This window comes from Equus przewalskii, chromosome 6 (assembly GCF_037783145.1).
Source record: "Equus przewalskii isolate Varuska chromosome 6, EquPr2, whole genome shotgun sequence".
Taxonomy (NCBI): Eukaryota; Metazoa; Chordata; class Mammalia; order Perissodactyla; family Equidae; genus Equus; species Equus przewalskii.
In genome coordinates, this window is record NC_091836.1 from 91,707,464 (window position 1) to 91,730,791 (window position 23,328).

At 38.8% G+C, this 23,328-nt stretch overlaps 1 protein-coding gene across 7 annotated transcripts in view; it reads left to right on the forward strand.

Annotated features, from left to right (window-relative positions):
* The first annotated feature begins 12,302 nt into the window (after positions 1 to 12,302).
* Positions 12,303 to 23,328, forward strand: part of LUZP2 (leucine zipper protein 2) — a 458,146-nt gene continuing 447,120 nt past the window's right edge. For 6 of the 7 annotated variants that reach the window (XM_070624543.1, XM_070624544.1, XM_070624546.1 and 3 more), the window contains exon 1: positions 12,303 to 14,853. In XM_070624543.1, the coding sequence (XP_070480644.1) occupies positions 14,792 to 14,853 (62 nt within the window). In that variant the 5' untranslated portion in view covers positions 12,303 to 14,791. The remainder of the gene's footprint in view (positions 14,854 to 23,328) is intronic. The other variant, XM_070624549.1, reaches the window with a different exon arrangement.

The following is a 23,328-nucleotide window of genomic DNA, read 5'->3' on the forward strand; positions in this document are numbered from 1 at the left end:
TGGGGAATTAATATAACACCTTGATTTTATTCGCCATCGTTAGGTGTTTTGAATGAGAAATCACTTTATGTTGTCTTTCCCCAACTAAACGAAAATGAGATCATGCATTTTGTTTATGTGGCATCTTTCCTCTAAGAATCTCTAAGGGCTCTACAAATGTTATCTCATTAACGATCTCATCAGCTCTTTATCATACAATCTGTCCCTGAAGTAGGTGGCAAATAATTGAAACTCAGATGTATTACTTGACTTCTCCAAGGTCACAGACCCAACCCATCATAAACATCTAAGAAAAAAGTGGAGCTTAATTTATATTCAGTTCTCTTGCTACTTTACTGTATAGCAGCCAAGATGTTTCCTCAAATAGAGTCTTGAAGCACAGTTGCACTCTTATCTAGACGGGTCTTACGATAGAAGGTCAGATCCTGGGTTGGCAGCTCTCTCTTTGGTACAGTGCTCATGGGGAAACTGCCTTGTGTTTGTGTGGTTAGTTGCGAACAGCTTGGTTTCTTTTATTCATCATTTGATCTCCCAGGTGTCCTGAGAGGCGGATAGGTTAAGTGGAATGATGCTCACTTGTCAAGGGAAAGCAGAGACTTAGAGCAATGATTACTAGCTTTATTGAGTATTTTCCATATGCAGACTATTTTACAAGTTGTATCTCTTTTAATTCTAAAAAAAAAAAAAAAAAACCCTGTATAAGTTGGGTACTAAAAGTATAGCCATTCTACAGGTGAAGAAACTAGAAACTGTGACTCAGATAAGTCAAATTGTTTGTTGCAATTGCAGCAGGTTCCAATACTGTTTATTTAATCACCATGCTGTGGGACCTGAGGTCCAAGGTAGTCATCAGTAGAGGTAACGTAGGAGGTGGATATCATCACATCACACACACACACATCCCTTCACTGTTAACGTCATTATCAGTGTCTTAAGATTTCATTCCCTGGAAACACAGTGAGACAAAATGTTGCATGTTGGGAAGAAGTCTCAGGAGCTATACCTGAAAGGAAGCGAAGCAGGCAAATTAGACAAGAGAAGAAGGTGACCTGAAATACAACTGAAGCCTCAGTGGATCCTTGGAGATGATTCGTTGTTGAGAGATGGCCTTTCAGAGTTTTCCCAAATTGAGCAAGGGATTTGAGCGTTTGTATCCACACATGAGCCTGTCATTGGCCGGAAGACAACCCCTGGCACGGGGAGTAACTTTGGGCAAGGCAGTTCTCTGGAGTAAAGGACATTTCCTTCTGAAATAATCAGTTGTGAGCCATCTGCAACATATATTTCCAGCAGGGAGGGTGGCTATATGGACCTTGAAGAAGGATTCCGAGCAAAGCACCACGGTGTCCATTGCAATCAGCAACATTCATTAGGCAGGTACCTGTGTCACCAAACTATGTCAGGTACTGTACTAAGATCTTTCTGTGCATGATCTCATTCCATCTTTACAACTTCAAGACATGAGCATCATTATTGCTCTCATTTCACAGTTGATGCAGTTAAGAATACTTGCCCAAGCCTACACAAGTGCCACCTTTTGCACTTCACCACCATTGTGCACCTTCTCCCTGTATATAAACACCTATTCCCAAGAGGAATACAGTTTTATAAGTATCTTAATGTCTTTGAAATTTTGCAGATATATCTTCATTTCAAAATTGATTGTGGGGCAGGTTGAATGAACTCAAAAGAGACAACAAATGTAGAGAGTGTCACACACTGTGTGGTCCATAGAATGTATTCAGAAAATGGTAGTTCATTTTTAGATCCATCTATCTCAGAGAGATTGGTTTTAATTGTGCCTATTTAGGAGGCAGCACTTCCTCTCTGAATGATATAAAACAAAGATCTGCAAATCAACTTAAATAAAAAAAGATTCTGCTCTATCAAATGAGTGACTTAGTCTGTACTTCTTGCTGCTTGACCCTACAAGATCAACTCTCACACCTGAGATAAGATTCAGGAAGAGGATCTACGAGCAGCAACAGCCCTGTGTCCTCCCCTCCCCTCCCCAGACAGTACAACGCTGAAGTTAGCTCAGCCTGTCTGTGCCGTGAACTCTAACTGGGTTTTTTAGTTGCTTCCTGTTTTGCATCAGGAGCTTTCACTGTCACCTTGAGAAAAGAAATTTCTATGTCATGATCAGAAGATTCTAAAACCCATGTCTAAAACAGATTTAACATTTCCTAAATAGAAATCGAGCATAAAGAGAGACCTGTAGACTAATTAGGCAACTTTAAGTTTTTATATGGTACTCAGTCCACATTAAAATCAGGAAAGGAAGAAAAATAGCAAAAAATTTAAGTCCCATCTCAGATGTGAGATGCCACATCCTTCACAGTACCTAACAAAATACTTAGCATAACTAGTACTCAGTTAAAAACGATTGTAGAGTAATAACGGTAATTAGGGCAGTAGACTGATATTCTTTGTTTTGTATCAAAATCCCAGATACGTCACCAGCATTTGGGGTGACCTTAGAAGTCGCTTACCTCTTTGTGCTTCATTTTTCTATCCACTATAATAGTACTATTGTTTTTATTTTGTACATAGTTTGAGAGTTTCAGACTGCTGTAAAAACCAAGCTCTATTATCCAATTATATTTTTATGTAATTATAACCAAAAACTTGTACAATCAGTTTCTTTCAAACAGGTACATTTATTATTTGAATCTGATTGATTTTGCAGTGAATGGCTGAGCTCTCAGCATAAATCCATGTAGTTGTTTAGTGGGCAACCTGATTTTCACAGACATCATGAAAATGGACTATAATGAATGTAAACTTAAGCTGAATTATCAAACAAAAAAGAGAGACCTGAACTAAACACAGAATTAAATATTATGTAGATTTTACAATTACTTTCACATTCAGATGCTTAAGTCTAAAATACAATGAAGACAAATGTGCCCGAGATAATTCTAATAAAGCAATGCATGAAAATAATAAAAATTGCAGTATTTCCAGCCACAAAACAAAAAGCAAGAAAGTGTAACTGGAAGTTGAGGAAAACAGTATGGGAAATAAATTTGGGGGGGCTGTTTAAAGTAAATGTAATCAATATCTGCTGTAAAAGAGGTATCACAACCAGTTGCTAACAGTGGAGGGACAACAAAATGGAATTGGCAACAGATATGACTTCTGAATATCACAGAAGCCACAAAAAACAAAGCCAATGGAAGTTCAGATGCGATCTGGAAAGGCTTCACAGCCCGACGGGGTGGTGGAGATGCGCTGCTGTGTTATGCATTTATATGCATGGTTGCTTTATACTCTTTTTACTTTATACTCTTTTTACTTTATACTTTTTGCTTATCTGCTACTCAGTAAAAGCAGCAGAACAACAAATACTCGGGGGTCACGATCTTTATATAAGGTCACCTTCGGTTGGGTTTATCATGAAATTTCCAGCTTTGGTTTCAGTTGCATGTACGGAGGTATGCTTGAAATTGGATTTGATGAGATGTAAGACTGCCAATGGGACTGAGAACGATTGCATTTCCTGGTGTGGCTGTTTGGAATAAATGCCATTAATACTAGCAAAGAGCATGGTTTAATTTTTGGATTTTGTGGAAATTAAACAGGAAAGACTAAGGCTAGTGTATAATTCTTCCGGGCAATGGGATTTAAAGTAACATGTATCAATAGTTTCTTCAGTGCTATTCTAATACTGTGGATTTTTCTGTATTACTGTATTTTTTCCCTAGAGGCTACATTTAAATAAAACCAAAATAGTACATTTTAAGAAAAGTGAGAAGTAGGCAGTTTTAACCCTAGGGAGAGCAAGGAAATGCTGTGTGAACATCTTTCACGACAAAAATTTAAGTATGGAGGAGCTTAAGTAAGTTTGAGAACTTGTATGTTGGTTGTTTATAGCAGCTATTATAGCTCTATCATTTGACACTTAGTGTGTTTGGATATAACATTAATCTAAATAAGAAGAGTTGAAAAGTGAGTGCAGACCTCAAAATGTTTACTTGATTTACATAATGCTCTATTTTCAATCAAGTGTGTAGACAAAGTAAAAGAAGGAACAGTGATTAGAGAAAAAATATTTTTAAATAAAAGCAGAAAAAAAACAGATTGGAAGTGAGCGAATCTGAACTCACACCCTCCTTGGCCATCAGTGAACTGTACAGACTCTGGGCTAGTTAGAGACTCCAGATTTTCCTCTCTCTAAAATAGATAAATCGAGTTCAAATCCAGGCTCTGATTCTTGTTAACTGTACATTTGCAGACAAGTGCTATAACTTCCTGAGCTCGGCTTTTTTATCTACACGCTGGAGTTAAGAATTCCTACTCCATAGAATTGTAGGGAGGACTGAAGGAATTCCTATTCTTAAAAAGCACTGTTTAAATATTAAAACATTATATGAAAGTTAGCACTTCCTTCTAAAGAATATAATGCATCCTTGACAATAAAATTAATAAGTGGGTCTTCAAAGTGTTTTGCAGTTCTAAAATGCTAAAAATTCAGTAGGACTTAGAAAGAAGTAAACAAATTAAATTCTGTACCCAAAGCAAGTTGTAATATGAAATTTTTAAACACATATCTAGTCAGATCAGAGATTGATATCACCTATTGGGTAATCTATTGGAGCATAAGAAATTACTATAAAGTGTAGCAGCATGAAACAAAAAAGTTTTCTTTTCTCAGTTTCTGTTGGTAAGGAATTGAAGAGCAGCTTAGCTGAACAGTTCTGGCTTGTGGTGTCTCATGAGTTTGCACTCAAGTCTTTAGCCAGGATGCAATCATCTCAAGGCTGAACTGGGCTAAAGGATTCACCTCCAAGCTCACTCACATGGCTGCTGGTGGTTGTTGGTAGGCCTCAGTTCCTCACCACATGGACAGGACCATGGGACAACATGGCACCCAGTGGGCTTCCCCTAGAGTAAGTGATGAAACAGGGAGAGCGACAGAGACAGAGAGAGAGAACTAAACAGAAGTGACATCAAAAAAAGTGACTTCCTTTTTTCCATATTCCATTGGTCTTGAATCTATACCAGTACTATGTGGGAAGAGCTAATTATGGTGTGAATAGCCAGGAAGCAGGATCATTTAGGACTATCTCGGAAGGCAGTGACATTATTTCTGCTTAAAATTGTTCAATGGCTATCCAACATCTCTGGGATAAAATTCAAGTTCTTTACAATGATGGTCAAGGCCTCTTAAGACGCTGACTCTTCCTACCTCTCTAGGCTTATTTCTTACACTCCGTCACCCACTTAAACACTCCCTTCTAAACACTATTGCAGTATTCTTCACTTTAGAGCATAAAGTATTTGTATTTTCTTAATAATAATAGTATACCGAAGATATAACTGTTATATTACTACTAAAGCTAATATTTATTAAGTATTCCCTATGCCTTTTTTAATAGACATATTTCATCCTCACAGTAATCCTGTGATACAGGCAGTATTATTTTCTAGAAAATCATGTTAGTTCTAACATCTTAAGTAGAAGAAAGAGTAAACACAGCAGGCATGGTTATGCAATTCTTGCACGCTTCCGGGACAGCCTGAAACTGTGATTTATCCTGGCCAATGCCTGGGAATGTGGTCCTCAAATGTTCTTTAGGTTAGTGATTGATGATGTCTTATGGAATGCCTGGAGAACAAGAGGGCGGATGTGCATGCTTGTCAGGATTGCTTAGCAAGTTTTATGATGTACATTTGGTATCTATGCTGGATCCTGAGTTTCAGTTATCATGGCTGCTCACATAATGGGAATGTACCTACGTGACCAATCCTCCAAGAGAGTCTCAACGTTTGACATTCAGTGAATTCCCATAGGCAGATATCTCACATTTGTCCTTGTGGTTCTCTGATAGAGAGAAAGTGGGTCGTATGAGACTCTGGTAAGGGAAGGGATCATAAGTCTTCAACTAACTTCTCTTGATTTTGCCCAATGAAATTTTTTCCCCTGTTGCTGTCACTTTGTGTCCTTTGTTGTAATAACTCTTAACCATGAATATAGTCCACTGTTGAGTTCTGTGAGTCCTGATGAATCCTTGAACTTGAGGGTAGTCATGGCACACCTAAAACAATACTTAATCTTCCCAGTAACTCTATAGTGTAGGTACTATAATTTTCCAAAGAATCAGAGTACTTTCCAAAGTCTGAGAACTAGTGAGAGGCAATGTGATATTCAAACCAAAACAGTTCGGACAGCCAGAGCTCTATTACGCCCTTGGACCAACCCTGACACTCATTTTTTTGCCTAGTAAACTCCTTCTTGTCCTCCATGATTGATATAAGTGTTACCTTCTCTGAGAAGATCTTTTGTCTCCAAAAGCTGAGTTAGACTCCTTGAATGGTAACTTTTGTCTACTCTTTCAGAAAACTTATACAATTATTATGAAATTACACATTCATATTAATTTCAGCTATGCTGGAAGTCTCATGTCATCAGTGATTAACTAGTAAAATTGATTAGGATGCTCTCAATAAATATTGGTTGAATGGATGGATAGATGGGTGGATGGATGGATGGGTAGATGATTTCCTAGCCATCATTTGATTAGAAATAAAAATAACTGTCACAATTAATCATATTTTTATAAACAAAACTCTGCATTGTCAGTTTTACATTATCTTAAAGATACCATTCCATTGCCTTCTCCACTCTATTGTTTCTGTGAGAATCTGTCATTAATCTTGAGATTCCTTTGTATCTGGTAATCCTATTTTGTTCTTTCACTTTTCAGCAATTTGACTATGATATATCTAAGTGTGGTTCTTTTTGGATTTATCCTGCTTAAATTTGGCGGAACTTCTCAAAAATGTAAATTTATGTTTTTAAAACATATTTGGCATTTTTGTCATTTTTCAAAATATAATATGTATGCCTTAATCTTTCTCTCTTATCTCTCTTGAACTCCAAATATATGTTTATTAAACAACTTCCTATGATACCATGGCTCACTAAATCCTTGTTCTGTAACTATTTTCTCTCTCCTCCAGATAGGATTATTTCTATTTATGTGTCTTCAAGTTTACTAACCCCTCATTTTTCAGTATTCATACATGCATTTTTATTTCATATACTGTATTATCAGTTTTAGAATTATTTGTTTCTTTTTGTGTGTGTGTGAGGAAGATTAGCACTGAGCTAACATCTGCCACCAATCCTCCTCTTTTTGCTGAAGAAGACTGGCCCTGAGCTAACATCTGTGCCCATCTTCCTCTACTTTATATGTGGGACACTTGCCACAGCATGGCTTAATAAGCAGTGCATAGGTCCATGCCCGGGATCTGAACTGGCAAACCCCAGGCCTCTGACACGGAGCACATGAACTTAACCACTATGCAACCAGGCCAACTCCTGTTCATTCTTATAGTTTAAATTTTTATGTAATCCTTGTCAACCTAATTTCCAAATCTGTGTTTCTTTTGGTTCTGTTTCCACTGATTACTTTCAGGCTTGATTACAAGCACATTTCCATACTTCTTCATGTGTATAATAATTTGACTGTATGCCTGGAATTGTGCTAGGTACACTCTAGACATTCTAGATTGCATCATCTTTCCTTGGAAGATGTTGAATTTTCCTCTGTAGACAATTAAATTACTGGTGGGTTCTTTTTCAATACTGCCAGGCTTTGCAAAATTCTTTTTGTGGAGCATCTGTATCAGTTCTGTCCTTAGTTCTAAGATGGATCTCTTATACTGAGGCATGGTTCTTGCTCCAAAAGCATGGCCTTTCTGGAGTCTCAGCTAAATGTTTGAGGTGTTTGTAAAGTGCTCTTGGGGCTTCTCCACCCTGGCTGGACGGGAAGTCCCATGCTTCACAGTGGTTCAAGAACTTGGTGTCACTGTTCCAGCCTCACCGCAGCTGCCGCTTAGCAGAGCTGGGCCTACAGAGTCTGCTCTGGGTTCATGCACACCAGTCGTTGGCCAAGGACCCATGAGGAGCTCCCATTCATTATTTTGGAGGTTTTTTGCAAAGCTTCTTCTCTGATACTATTTCCCACAAATCCTAGGCCCTTTAGCAGATCAAAATTCTGATTTCTGGCTGCTCAACTGAGTAGGACTATTGTTTCCCTTCTACTGTCCCTTCCTGTACTGTGGTAGTTAACACGCTTCCCTTGAGAAAGCTGGTGTGAGATGGGCTTTCTTTCTATGACCCTGTTCTTCCTATTTCCCAATGCCTGAAAATAGTCATCTTATGATTTTTTTTCAAATTTTATATTTGTTTATAGTAGGAAAGCAAGTCTGACACCCATTATTCCTTCATGCCTGGAAGCACAATCCTCATCATTAATTGCATTTTGAGTTAAATATAATGCTGGATGAGAGGATATCTTTAAAAACCCTATGTCCAATGTTAAATACTGTGAGTAAGGAGAAGCTATGCCTCAGAAATCTTGGTTTAGCAGTGGTTCTACAATGAGAGATAGTCATAGAAGACAGACTAAATTGGGTCTTAAGTTTATCTGTGTTGAGAAATTCACTGAGACAAACAAATGCATGTGGCAAAAGGAAACACATACTTAAATCCCAGAAAATAAGGGATGCCATTGATTTCAAAAGCTAGGTGAAGTTTAACTGATCCTCTTAGCAGATCAGTTGGGCAGACCAGATTCCTTTGCAAATATACCGCAAAATACTTTTTTAAAAAAAGAGCCTAACAATGTACATTTTAAAGCATTGCTGTGCTCGTTACAAAGGAAGACTTCACTTTACAAAAGGATTCAGTGAGGTCTCAGTACCCTGGTGAATTCCCAGTATAATTGTTTGCTGAAAGCAGATTTACAATGTATCCCCTGCATTTGGATAAAAGAAAACAGAGGAATTGTTTTCTTTATGACTGTGTTTGTCTATTTCTTTCTCCAAGTGAATAGACTTACTCCCAGGGTAACTCAGTTACATGGTGATGACAGCAAAGAAGAGGACACAGGATTGTTTCCAGGGCAACAAGTATAAGGTAGATAAGACACCTGAGTACCTTTTCCTTCCTGGAGAAGTCCCACTGAGGGCTCTTGCATAGACTTCTCCCTACTCATCTGAATCAGCAGAATGACTTGTCAAGAAGATGGGGAATTCAGCCAGTCAAAGCCATTCAATGCATATGACTTGGCTCAAAAGAATTAGAGAGTATAGGATTTGGGGTTTTTTCTTTTGTTTTTTGTCTGTTGTTTTTGTTTTTGTATGGGATACAATCACTTGTATTAGCCTTATATTTCTCTTCTCTTTCTTAGAGTGTATTTGGTAAAAAGCGGAAAAAGAGATAATTGGCCTTATTAGAGGGCATTTCCTTGTAGATAGTTTTCATTAGCAACAATAAAACAGTGAGGATGAAAACAGTAAATGTATTTTCAATGAAAAAACTTTCTTTTCTTTTAGGTCTTCAACCCCCAGGTCTACTGTTTTCTCAATAAAATTAGTGATTGGCTTAGGAAATACATAAATAAAATTATAATTTTCACAATATCCTCACCTTAGCACCAAGAAGAGTGAGAAATGTCCCTCTCCTCTTCTTAATATATTTATAGTGTAGTGAGAAACAGAAATATATAATCACAAAATAATATGATAGGTGTAATATCAAGGCAATCTAGCACATCATAAGACTCAGAGAAGGGAGACTTCGCCTGGTTTGTGGTGCAGATTAGTTAAGGAAAGTATTCTAGAAAGAGGTGATGGCCTTGGTGAGTTTTAGATGATTAAAGGAAGGACCAGGTAAGGTGAGTGAGAGCACACTTTAAGAAGAAGGAATAATAACAAAAATTGTGAAGTTATTGTCAGGGAAAACTTCTGTTACTCTGTTTGGAATGCATCATGGAAGTTAAAGAAAGAACAGAGAAGAGACACGTACTGAAAATATTATTGAGAGTAATTTCTCAGGAGCTTTAAGGCAATAAGATAACTGCATTTTAAGCAGAATACTGGGGGAATGGATTTGAGGGAAATACATCTGAGAGTAAGGAACATGCTTCAGAATCAAAAGATGATGGACTCCAAATAGAGCCCTGGAGATAGGTTTAATATAGGGGTGGGATGATTGGTATAAAGAAATACTTAGGAATTAAAATCTTTAGGACTTGTTGATTGACCAGACGTGGGAGAAGTGAAAGATAAAAGCAACGGACGACTCCCGGGTTTGTAACTTGAGTGACTCGGTTGACCGTGATATGAGGAAGTAAACAGAAGGATGATCAGACAGAGAGGAAGAACAAATGTTTAGTGTGGTTGAGTTTGATTTTGACGCACCCAAGGGAAACCTAAGTAAGGGCTCAGTGAGGAAGTCTAGGCTGCAGGCACATTTTTAGAGTTATACAATAGTGGCGATATTAAAAACTATAAGAACATGTTCACCACGGGAAGTTTATATAAGTTCATCATGGGAAGAAAAATATGGAGTTTTAAAAGAGGAGGATCAAGGATGAAACTGTGGTGGATATCAGAGTTTAGAATATAAAAGTAGAAAAAAATAAATGCAGAAATTATGAAAACATACTACCCTGAGAAAGAAGAAATAACAGGGCAATTACATAGGAGAAAGAATAACCTTTTCAACAAATGATGCTAGGGCAACCAGATCCCCACATGCAAAGAATTAAGCTGGACCCCTATCTCACACCATACACAAAAACTGACTCCAAATGGATCACAGCTAAAACAAGAAACTGTCAGGGGAAAGTATAGACATAAATCTTCATAATCTCAGATGAAGCAAAGCCTTCTTAGATGCCAAGAGGACCAATGACAAAAGTAAAAAAGAGATAAATTGGACCTCATGAAAATTGAAAGTGTTTATGTTGAAAGTGACACCATCAAGAAAATGAAAAGATAACACATGGATTGGGAGAAAACATTTTCAAATCATATATCCAATAAAGGAATTGTATCCAGAATGTATAAATAACTCTTATAATTCAGAAATGAATCACAAATGACTCAATTAAAATAGGAAAGAATTTGAATAAACATATTTCCAAAAATTGTTTATGAATGGCCAATAAGGACATGAAAAGATGTTCAATATGACTAACCATCTGGTAAACATGAATCAAAACCACAATGAGAAACCACTTCATATCCACTAGGATGGCTATAATAATAATAGAAACAAATAAACTGAAAATACCGGGTGTTGGGAAGGATGTAGAGAAATTGACACTCTCAGGTATTACTGACGGGAATGTACAATGGTACAACTATTCTGGAAAATAGTTTGGTAGTTTCTAAAAAAAGTTAAACGGAGTGTTATCATATGACCCAGCAATTCCTCTCCCAGGCCTCTCCAAGGTATATACCCAAGAGAATTGGAAACAGATGTTCACACTGGAACTTCTATATGAATGTTCACAGAAGTATTGCACATAATAGCCAAAACATGGAAACAACTCTAATGTCCATCAGTTGATGAATGGATGCACACAATGCGGTATATCTCTACAATAGAACATTATTCAGCAATAAAAAGGAAAGAAGTACTGATACATGTTACAATATGGATAAACCTTGAAACATTAGTATGAAAAAAACTAGTCACATAAGACCACATATAGTATGATTCAATTTATATGAAATATCAAGAATTAGGCACATCCATGTAGACACTAATTACATTAGTGGTTGCCAATGAAGGGGAGAAGGGAGAAATAAGAGAATGATGAGTGATTGCCAGTGGGTTTGGGATTTCTTTTGGAGGTAATAGAAATGTTCTGAAATTAGATAATGGTGATGATTTCGTCACCTTGTGAATATATTGAAAACACTGAATTATACACTTTAAAATGGTGTTTGGGGTACCTGAATTAAACCTCAATAAAGCTGTTTAAAAAAATAGTCTCTATGTCTCCCAATCCCAGCAACTCATGGGGACTAGCCCCTTAGTGTAATTGCATGGACTTTCCTGGTGTCGTTTGTCCAGACTTGTGTATAGTTACTACAAACAGCTTTTGCTGAGTTTACTGTTCGGACTCAGCATAGGACAAGTGGTTTCAGTTCAGTGAAGCTTCTGTCTGCACTGCTGTATCTTAACAATTCACATACCAACTTTCTGAAGCCAGAAAACCAATTCTGGATTTGAGTTTTCCCATGACAGTGTGGACAGAATGTCATGGGTGGGGGAGACTTACAGTGTAGTAATTCCCCAAGAAGAAAAGACTTCTGCTGGAGGCAGATAGATACTTGAATTCAGAATATAGCACTTCAATCCTCTAAGTCTGCAGGAGTTTCCAAAATCTCACTTAGGCTCCCCTTCCAAGATGTGCTTGCCTGACGCTCTCATGCCCTCCTAAGTTAGATATCTTTTTTTCTGCAGAAAATGCACAAAAAACAACAAAGCTTGTTGGTTCTTTATTGGTATCCAATACAGAGGCACAACATAACCGTGAGACTCACTCTAAACAAAGTTCATTCTGATACTTCCCTTTCTTGGTTGACAGTCCACACTAGTCTGACTCTTGTTTTACGTTGTACATCTAATAAAAAGTAATACAGTGCAGGTTGAGGAAAGTCTTCTCTTACATACGTATAAAAAATCCAAAACTTTTCCTCAAGAAAACAAATGTTTTAAAGTGATGCAGACTGAATTCAAATGCCATCTCCACTACATAATTTACTGAGTCACCTTGAGCAAGTTACTTAACCACTCTGAATCTGTCAACTCAACTGCAAAAGAGGAGAATCATAGAAATGACTATCACAATTGGTTCCTATAATTACAACAGAAGATAACGAACTCAAACTTGCTATGTAAACAAAAACGTGTTCTACAAATATGAGTATTTCCTAGTAGACACATTCTTTTTTTATTGCTTAGTAGCCATAGGTCTTTGTTGGGTGTTCAACTCACATGATTACTTTCCACACTGAGCAAGAAATCTATCTTAAACAATTCTCACAGGAGCAACTGAAATACACATTTTCCTTTGGAGTCCGAGTTCTGTTTCAGCAAAGTGTAGCGCAATTTTTCTTTGCAAATGACATGCACTTCGCAAGTGAGTTGATTTGCCGGTGCCTAGTTGTATCTGTTGTGGATCTTACTATTGCCTAAGGGGCTGGTATCCAGTTTGCAAAAGTTATTACTCAGCTACTTTACAGACTGGGGTTTAAAAAATAATATCTGTTCTGTATAAATGTCTTAAACTTTAATCCCGTTAAAAGGAAAAGCAAAAACAAATCAGTAAATTAGATGGTTAATTCTTTAAACTTGTATCCTTCTTAAAATGAAGCTTTATAAGAAAAGGCTGTGTTTTTCCTACAAGCAATGTCTTCAAAAATTAGATTAAAGAAGATGCTTCATCTAAACTTTACTGTAAATGCCTTGTCCCTGAAAAAATGGGATATGAGCTGTACCCTCTGGATAGGAGTTCCTGGAGACCGCCTGCCCTTCACCCTATAGGGTTTCGGGTGCCCTTTACCCTCTACTGAACATCAACTTTGTGTTAATCACTGGGCTAGTTGTGCCAGAGGTGATGTTCCAGGCAACGTTTGCTTAAGATTTAGAAGAACGCAGTTCTTTGTTTTAAAAAAAAAAAATCTGGCTCAGATCTTGGTGGTTTTCGGTCTCCTCTATAATAAGGATAATATTAATTTATATTTCTCTAGAATGGCTCTTGTTCAAATGAAATAATGGGTGAAGAAGTGCTTCATAAACATTTATTTAACTGGGATATCCTGCTAGAATATAAAAAAATGTAGCATGTTGTAAAGATCCTAGAATTGAACATTTCAGTAGATGAAGTTGGTGCTATTTTCCAGAATTGCTTCTGCAAAATCTTTCGTATTAGAGTTGTTTTGAATTTTCCTAATTAATTTTTTAAAATAAAGCTTATTAAATCTCAGATGTTCACTATATAAAATTTGGAAAATATAGAAAATTAAACGACACATCAAACCTTCTGCCTTCCGATCCCACCACTCTGAGTTAATTACTGTTACGATCTTGATGAATTTCTCAGTTGTTTCCACACCTGAAGAAAAGGAGCCGTTCAGGTGAGTGAAATTGGGCCATCATCTCCAATCCCACTGCCAGCTGCTGGTACAAACCGACAGATTGAAATGAGAGGAAGATCAGAAATCTTCAAAACCCAGAAGCAGCAGATGTCTTAACTGTCCTGACACCTCTTATAGTCCGTGTTTGCGGACTAAGAAGCTTGCAATGGCATTAGGGCTCACGGTGCATTTCTGGGCGCTGCTCACTCCTGCTGTCCTTCCAGCAGCATCAGGCGAATTACTATGCATTTCTCATTAGAATATTTTAAACACTCTCTCCAGAACGAGGTTCTTCCAAACACTGTTTAATCAGGTGCGGGACACCTGCCTGCGACTCTGAGCATCTGATCGTCTTTCCCAGTGAATTCGGTCTCACCTCCTGCTGAGCACGCCGGTTCAACACTGGAGGATTAGATTTCTCTCCTCGACCCGGTCCCGCCCCTCCCTTCCTTGAAAGAAGCGGGATAAATGATCAGCCTCGGGCGGGTGTGCAGCCGGGGACCAGAGCGCAGCCCGGTGACCCGAGCGCGCGGGGCCCTCGCTGGGCGCCCCCTCCCTCTCCCCGCGCCGCCTCCAGCGCGAGTGACAACGCGCCCTCCGGGCTCGGGAGCGGCGGCGCCGAACGATCCCGGGCAGGGCTCGCTTCGCCGGTGACATCACTCCCGAAGATACTCCCCGCGCTCAGTGCTTGCCTTCGCGCGGCGTCCGTCCATTTGTCCGTTTCCTTCCGTCCGCTGCTGGAGAGGGCTCATCGCCGGCCGGGGCCAGAACCGAGCGACAAGACCCAGAGGAGGAGGGAGAGCGAAGGCAGCGAGGGAAGGAGGCCCCCTCAGGCGACAGCATGCAGTTCAGCCCGGCGCTGTACCTGCTGCCTCTGCTGCCGGCGCTGATCCTCAGCACCAGGTGAGTCCAGGAGCGCGAGGGACCTGAGCCAAGGGGCGCTGCCGGCAGGTTGGAACTACTGCAGGTCACCTGTGGGGGCCAAGGACAGACACTTCAGCTGTTTACATCCCCCGCCTAAGTTAGAGGGTCCCTCTGTGTTTCGGACTCTGACATCCTTCCTGCAGAGTAGAGCCGTTTTCTAGTTCTCTCAGCCCTTGGAGAAAGTCTCGATATTGCTCCCAGTGACAGGACCGAGAGCTTTCCCTTCCAAATACAGCGTGCTTCCCTCCACCCCTACTAGTAGCAAACAGATAACACGCCGTAACAGACCAAAATAAGGAAAGGAGATAGACGGATAGACGGAAGGAATTGTCACCAGGCACTGTCTTTACATTGGAGCTGTCTTAATAGCCACAGAGTTTACCTCCTCCCCCAAGAGTGTCTGATGTTAAGGTACAGGGAACCAGAGAAAAACCAGGACTCCCGGAAGACGATAAGCCTGGCATCAAAGTTCCCGGACTTGGGAAGTGGCCTGTTTCAGTGTTTTGAGTAGGCATAGCGGTAGGCAAGTTCATTTGGCCGCCTTGTGAACAGGTCTAGTTAAAGAGCACACAAGGTGATTAAAAGTTAGACGGCCCCCTCAGGGTGCTGATGCAGAGAGCCTCGTCAGAAACAAAGAAGCACTGTACTGGTCAGTGGCCAGAGAGGGGAGTTTAAGCCCCACACAGAGGAGCTGTTTTTAGTGGAGGTTTAAAAGGCAGTGATTGAAAGGAGTTTTGTGACTCCCACTGTTGATCAAGTCCCAAAGTTGGTGATGGGCTTGCATTCTCCCACAAGAGCAGCACAAAGGTGGACTGTTTCACTGCCCGGGACTAAGCCTTTCTTCTGCATCCCTTAGCATCATATTGGCAGCAACCTCTTTCCCTTGGCTACTATAAAATAAAATAACCCACACAGGATGAGGAGCTTTTCAAATCTATGTGAATGGAAACATTATCTGTGCCTCTGATGGAAAATGAAGGGAGAAAATAGGGTTCTATCTAATTCTGAAATTGAGAAGGATGAAGAAAACTCATCTATGAACAATCGGGGCAGTAATCTTCACGATTCCACTCCTCGTCTACACACTCTCTTTCAGGCTCTTGTAACCAGATTTTCCCTCCAGTGTGAGGACTGTTTGATTTGGCACCCCTGTAGGTGATGAACTTAGTCTTTCCTTGCAAACAGAGCCCAGGTGACTTTCCCCAACTAAAATGGAATGTGAGTTGTAGTCATGATTTTCTCCAAGGGTTGCTTGTCACTTTAGTTTACAAAATGCAGATGGTTTTAAAATCACTTTGCCTCCCAGTGTCATAATACTTGCTCCAGTTACAGAACCCATGTCATTAGTTGTGGTCAGCTCTAAGCAACTCAGTGCAAATTGTGCATCACAGTTATTCTTTGAAGAGTCTTGCCACTCGCGCTGAACTCTTGTGTTATGCTTTAGTAATTACTTGTGGAGTATTCTAGAAAAAGGAAGTTCTCAAAGTTTGGGCACTTAAGTAGATGCTTGTCAACATATGCATAAAATAATAAATATTTGAACAGTGGAAACCCAGCCCACAGTGATCTTTAAAGACAGTGAAAATCTTCCAAAAGTACATTTGCTTTATAAGGATGCTATAATTTAAGTGACTCAGAAAGCTCCATAGACTGTAGCCTCCAGAGTCTTAATGTTGGTTATATAAAACAAAGATGAAGAGCCATCATCATCCCTTCTATGAAAGTATTAATTTTTATAAGGATAATCTTTTTTAAGTAGTCAACACATTTATTACAACAAAAACTAGAATTAGTCATACCTAGTTTAGATATGAAACTTCTGCAAAATATTGCTTGTATGTGAAAAGTGTGACGGATCTTCTTTAAATTTTACCTCTTGCCGACTCAACAAAAAGAGCATGCTGGGCTTGAAAAAGTCAAGCTTTTCATAATCTGTGGTATGTTTTGCTATTGTGATTACTCCGTAGCAATTTCTTTTACTGGATACCCAGATTACCTTGCGACAGTGAGCAAATCTCAAAATGAATTTGGTACTATCAAGACGTCGTTTTGCGAGAAGAGACTATGTTTTAACGAAGTCTAACCGAAGGCCATTCTCTTTGTCATATTTAAGGGTTCTTGTAGGCTTACGGTTAATATGCTGGTTAGAACCTACACTGAACAGGTTTGTGAGAACAGTTGCATGAGTAGAGGTGAGCTTATTATCCTGCTGAGAATAACTGTGTAGCTCAGCCATGACCACCTGTGACAGTGGGTTTTCAAGCCAAAGACTTCTGTTGACTTAGTTTCTTACTCAGTGGTCCTGTTTGTGAAGCAAATGGCATTGCACGTGCTTAGATTGCATTGAACGCATTAGCAGAGGGTTGGCACTTGCTAGATTTTCCTATAGCCTTTGGGTGTTATCACTTGTTTTTAACTGTCAAGTTCTTTTCGAAGTGTGAGGAAGGTGGATCTGAGACTCTTGATGCAAAAATGCATTTGTTTCAATGTCTCTGCTCTGGGTATAGCTCTTTTAATACCTTGCTGCTATCTTTCTAATAGGTCTAAAGTTCAGTTTTGTATTAAGATAAAGCAATGTGCTCACTAAAACAAATGGTGCACCTGAAGAAGGAGAGTTCCTATGTAATGGTATTCTACTCACAGAGATGAAAGCTCAAAAACATTCTGCCTTCTAAATAGGTATTTGTGAACAGCTTTCTGTTTTTGTCTGCTCCTCATCCCCACCTTTTTTTATAGCAGCTTCAGATTCTGAAGCACAAAAATTCCATCATTTTCACCATAGTGAATAACATCGATGCCCCCCAATCAGACTTACTTCATCTGTCCTGAAAGAAAGCTAAATGCTCAGCTTCAACAATAGCCAAAGATGGTTCTCTGTTTTACTGGTAAACCCCACAGGGTTAAAGAGAACGGTTTAATTTCCTGGTCTATTGTCTCTCCTATTTAGAAAGCACATGTAAATTCAAAGAATTCAAGTTAATGTTATGAATAATGTGGCTAATACAGAAATCCGTTTAACCTGTGCATAAATAAATGTGGGCAAGGAAAGCAAACAGATGTGTTGGTTTAATAGCTTCAGAATAGAATGGCTGTACTTTTTAAGCAGGCTCGTTCTGTAGAAGTATTAAATTGCTGTTCCAAGGCAGCCAGCAATTCACTTCAGAAAGAAGTAGTGTAGGCATTGAAAGGAATGGTAGGGTGAGAAACTCTTTAGAAGTGCTTGGTGAAAAGGGCCCCATGGCGTGCTGGAGAAGGCTTGTGCTTTCGTCCGCTGAACCTCTGTTCCTTTATGCTGTGATTCTCCTCTTGATGCCTTTGATTTATTGAGTTTTAAATGACTTAATGGGGAGAGGAACATGGCAGGGGTGGAGTCTTCCCTGACTTCTACTGACTTCTGGTGGTTTTCCGTCAAGCAAGAACTTTAAGCAGACGGTCGGTTAGAGTCTTCCCAATAGGAGTCACCTCAGAGGTCTCTCCTGGGCCCTCTGATCAGCAGTCACACCACATGTTTACTGTGGAATCTATTTTTAGACAATACTATATACTGAAGATGCCCCAGGCTCCTATTCGCTCTGTGCCTTAACCTAACCACAGAGTCAAGTTGATGTACAGGATAAAGGAAAGATAAGAGCCACAATAAGGACACAATAAGCATCCAAGACTTTTATTTTTAAGCAGATAAATTTGACGTAGGAAGCAGTCTTACTTTAACCCCCCCCCAATTGATCAGAGGTGACCTGGGTTTGTTTTCTCAAGCCCTGCACACAGTGAGTGTTGTCCCACACACACCTTTGTATGACCGTACAGACATTCGTTTGTGATAAGAATTGCACCATTCTGTGTAATCGAATTAGAGAAATGTCTTTTCTAGGCTAAGAAGATATAAACAAGAAAATGTTTTGATTTTCCAGATTTCAATTCTGGACCTTATGTGCCTATTTCTGGTAGCAGTTTTTAAAATGACACATTTCGGGATTACTTTTGTGGATTAAATTTTCCCTATAACTAATGAAAGAGACCCCTCAAACACTTTATGATTTAACTGTGCAATTGTCCCACACCAAACTCCATGTAATTGAAAGAAAGAACTTGACCTCCCAACCAGGAAGCAAAAATCACTGACACCACTGAGGGGATGTGGCTCTCATGAAATGATGTTTTCTCATGTGTGTTACAAGAGTGTTTGCATGGGGTGCGCGTGCATGCGCCTGTTTTGGACTGACTTCTAGAGGAAAATCCCTTTAATATATAGGGCTAAATAATTTAAGTAGCCTGGTTAAACAGATAATGTTTAATATTAAGTTTTCTTCTCTGGAAAACCCAAAAATCCATTTGAACTTGTGTTCATAACCTTTAGAAATGTCTTTGATGTTCTCATTATCACGCATTAAAAGTGTGCCTGCAATGAGTTGGTTATTGCATAAGGCATCAGAGCAATAAAATAATCTATTGGTTACAAATGCATGTTCTCATAATCTGGTCATGTACAGAAATAATTACATATAAGACAAAATTAGATAAATAAGAACAAAAAAATTTTTAAACAAAGTTCTAAGTGTCTATAAAGGAAAGAGTGAATAATGCCAGTTAAGGAGTTTGAGAAGTAACTTCTGCTTTTCAAGGAGAGTGAGAGAAAGGATATTTTGTAATCAACTTTAATATCATGTAACACTTGGTGGTGGTGTGCTCTTGGGTGAATTACATATCCTTTCCCTCCAGTTTTCTCAGGTAGAAAATAGGACTACTTATAGAACATACCAGAGAGGGTTGTGGTAACAACTGAATGAATTCATCTAGGAAAAGAGTTTACCCTAGCTCCTGGAGCACAGAAAGTGCTCAAGAGGGGTTAGCCTTTGCAACTATTACTATGTTGTTTTTATCATTTTCATGAAATCTTTGTATAATGTGATTGATCTAGACAGAGAGAATAAATGAAAACTTGGATACAAATCAATTGGTGACACAAAATTCTTGAGCATGACAGTCATCATCCAAAAGAAAGAAAAGATTAGCAAAGAGGAGAAGACGCAGGAGAAGTAATGAGAGTTACCTGCTAACTAGGCTGGTTCTTTCAAAAGTGTTTTGGTGGCAGAGCGCCTGGATGGTGCCATGCACTTTGGTGAGCACCAAGGAAAATTATGATATTTAATTTTATCATATAGAATATGATTTAGCACAAAAGTATATATTTAGCTACTTAACTTGTACATATATTTAAAATTTAATTGCATTTATAGTGCATAAATCATAAGACCAAATCAAAGCCCTGAGCACAGGTGTCAATGAACAAAAAGGGATGCTTTCAAACTACATGAGCAGGGTTGATATAAAAGTTCTAAAACTTTATTTTCTACTTGTTAATCCATTTCGTCATCTATTAACAATCTATAAAAGCTGCAAAAATTTGGAAAAATTAAAAGAAAAAAGATGACATTGAGGTTTTTCTTTCTAGTATGGAGAACAGTTTGGGAACCACCAATATAGAAGCCCAACTGTTATGTCTTAAGAATCATCACATGAAAGGGATGTGCTACTGAGCCGGTTTTGTAAACAACCTTACAGATCATCTGGCCTCAACTAGTTCGCACATATTTTGTCATAAACTCTTCATAGTTGTGCCATCAAATTTTCACCATTACATGAAAAAGATATATATTTTGCCATAGATTATTGATGCGTATAAATCTGTGAATGTGTGTTGATGTCTGTCAATGGAGTGGATCATAGAACCGGGTATGATTTGCTGCTAAGGGGAAATAAAAGGCATGGATTATGTTAAGTCTGCATCAGAGAAAGGGCAGGTGTTTGCCGGGACATCTAAGAACTTTGCTTCATGATTATAGGAGGCAAAGAGATATCGAAAGTAGACCATTCTGTTCAGCCACAAGCTGAAGGTCGAGCAAGTAAGCAGTGTGCCCTGAGAGGGCCTTCCTGAACACTAGCAGACATCATGGGTAGACATCATAGCAGACTACATAGGTAGTGATTGTGCTGCAATTACGTCTGACATGTTTGGTGTCACTGTGGAGTGTACTGCAAAGAGCCTGTTATTGGGAAGCATGCCGTGAATGCAAAGCTGTGTTCTCATCTGAAGCCCTCATTCTAGAGATGAGAAAACTGAGGTCTAAAGTGACTGAGACTTGCCTAAGGCCACAGAGGGAAACCAAAACAAGAACCTAGAAATTTCCGCAGTGCTCCTTCTGTTTTAGTGTGTGACTGCTCTCCGTGACATATCTCTTCAGTAATCAAGCCACATTTGTATAGTTGCTGCTTACCTTAAATCTGGAATTATCCTGGTTATTATGGAGTAGAAAGTAATTTTAAAACAAATTCTCTGACCACATGTAATCATGATAGAACAACAGGTTATGGTCAAAGGGAATTACAGTAACGAGGAGTTGAACACCATTGGTTTGCCTTTATTCAGTTGTTTTTTGAAGAGTGAGCTGGCCTAGAAAAAGATTCCAGGTCATTTTCAAGACCCAAAGCAGAGTGTCATTAATGAGTTCTCACCTGTGCACAGTTTACCCCTCCAGAGATACACCTATAATGGTTCCTGTTGATCTTTCACTTCTATTATAAGGTGATATTTTTGGTGCCTTTGGATCTTTTCATTGAAACTATTTCTATAAATGTAGTTCCAGCTAGACATTTGCTATTAAATTTACGCTACAGTGGTGTAGTATTGTTCAATGGGCAGCAAACTTAACCATCTTACAAAGATGAGTTCCAAAATCTGTTCACATCCAGCTTTAATGTGTAGTGACATTACAGTTCATTTGGTTTATGTTTCTCTACACTTTCATCATAGCCTGTGAGCAATTTATGGTTATGTAACAATTTTAGGGTTAGGTGATCATAGATTTCATCCTATACATTCAAATCATAAGCTCTTTGCCTTTGCGTAGGTTTCTTAACCACTCCGAGACTTAAATTTCTCATCTATAAAATGGAAAATAATAATGTCCAGCACATAGGGCCATTTGGATTGAGGGGAATGTATTTAAGCTCTATCACAGGGCATGCACATAACTGTACTTTGTAGTCCCTCAGAAAATCCTAAGACATGTGCACTATTACTATGCATAGAGATTACAATTTAGTGTGTTGATTTTTTATATTGGATATCTCGAGCAATCAACATTTAATTTAATTATTTTATTAAAATTCGAAATAAATCAATTCCTTAAAGACTTTGAAAGTTTTTGACTGTTACAGCCAAAATAATAAAATTATGTTTTATTTTCTGATAAGATTCTGCTGGGGGCAGGGTGGGGAGGGAATTGAGCCCAGTGGATGACCCTTAGAAAAAAAAAGGAACAGAAAAGGTGCAATGACTTTCTCTCTTCCAAAGTAGTCCTTGAAGCTGAGCTAAGGCATGGACGAGAGCTAATGCAGGTTCTGGGCCAGCCTTCAGCACGTGTCCCTGTGGAGGGTGGTACTTTCTGTGACTTCCTCCTGCCTATCCTCAAGAGGGTTATGAGAGTTTCTAATTTCCCCTCTTCAGGCTCTGATTCAAACCATAACTCTGAGAATCTAGAAGCACCTACTACACAGTGGGTAGCTGATTAAAGGGGTGGGATTACAGGAAATCTTTGACCTGTCAAATCAGTTAAATCCAAAGAATGTGGAATCAGACTTTGGATTAGCCTTACTAGCTACATGACTTTAGAAATGTGGAGTAACATCTCCTAGTCACATTTTTTCTCATCAATAAAAAGCTGTTAACAATGCCTCTCTCCTATATTTGTCAAGAGGATTGAATAAGCTAATGTATATAAAGAATAGTGTCTAGCACAGAGAAAGATAGCTCAATGTATTGCCATTCTTTTTTTTTTTTTCTGCTTTATCTCCCCAAACCCCCCCTGTACACAGTTGTATATCTAAGTTGCAGGTCCTTCTAGTTGTGTATTGCCATTCTTATATTATCTGATTGAAAGGATTGAGAGATTTTGCCCTACCGAGTGTACTTGCATTTCAGAAAGAGTGGTCTTTAATAAAAACTTACCTCATACCAACATAGACAAGACAAAAGTGTTGGTAAAGAGATTTTGGAGCTCGGCCCTATCCTCCCTTATTACAGATAAAAAAAAACTGAATGGACAATGTGTTTTTTCTCCAAGTTCATGCAGATAATTTGAGGCCAATGTGATAGCCATTTCTGGATCATCCTAACAAATACCAGTTAGGAACACTGATTTAAACATCTGTAATTTCCTCAAGAAAAATAAAGGAAACCACTGTGACTTGACCTAGCTTCTATTTTGTGTCTGAAAGCTCGAAATTATGTCACTAATCTGGTTAAACATTAAATATAGTTCTTAAAATTACATTACAATAATATCACATTCATGTCTTTAAAGAAGGTTCATTTTTCGAGTTTACCTAAAGATGGCAGGTCCAGACTAGGACAGGGCAAACACCAACAAGCCTTTGGACGAGTGGAGAGTTCTG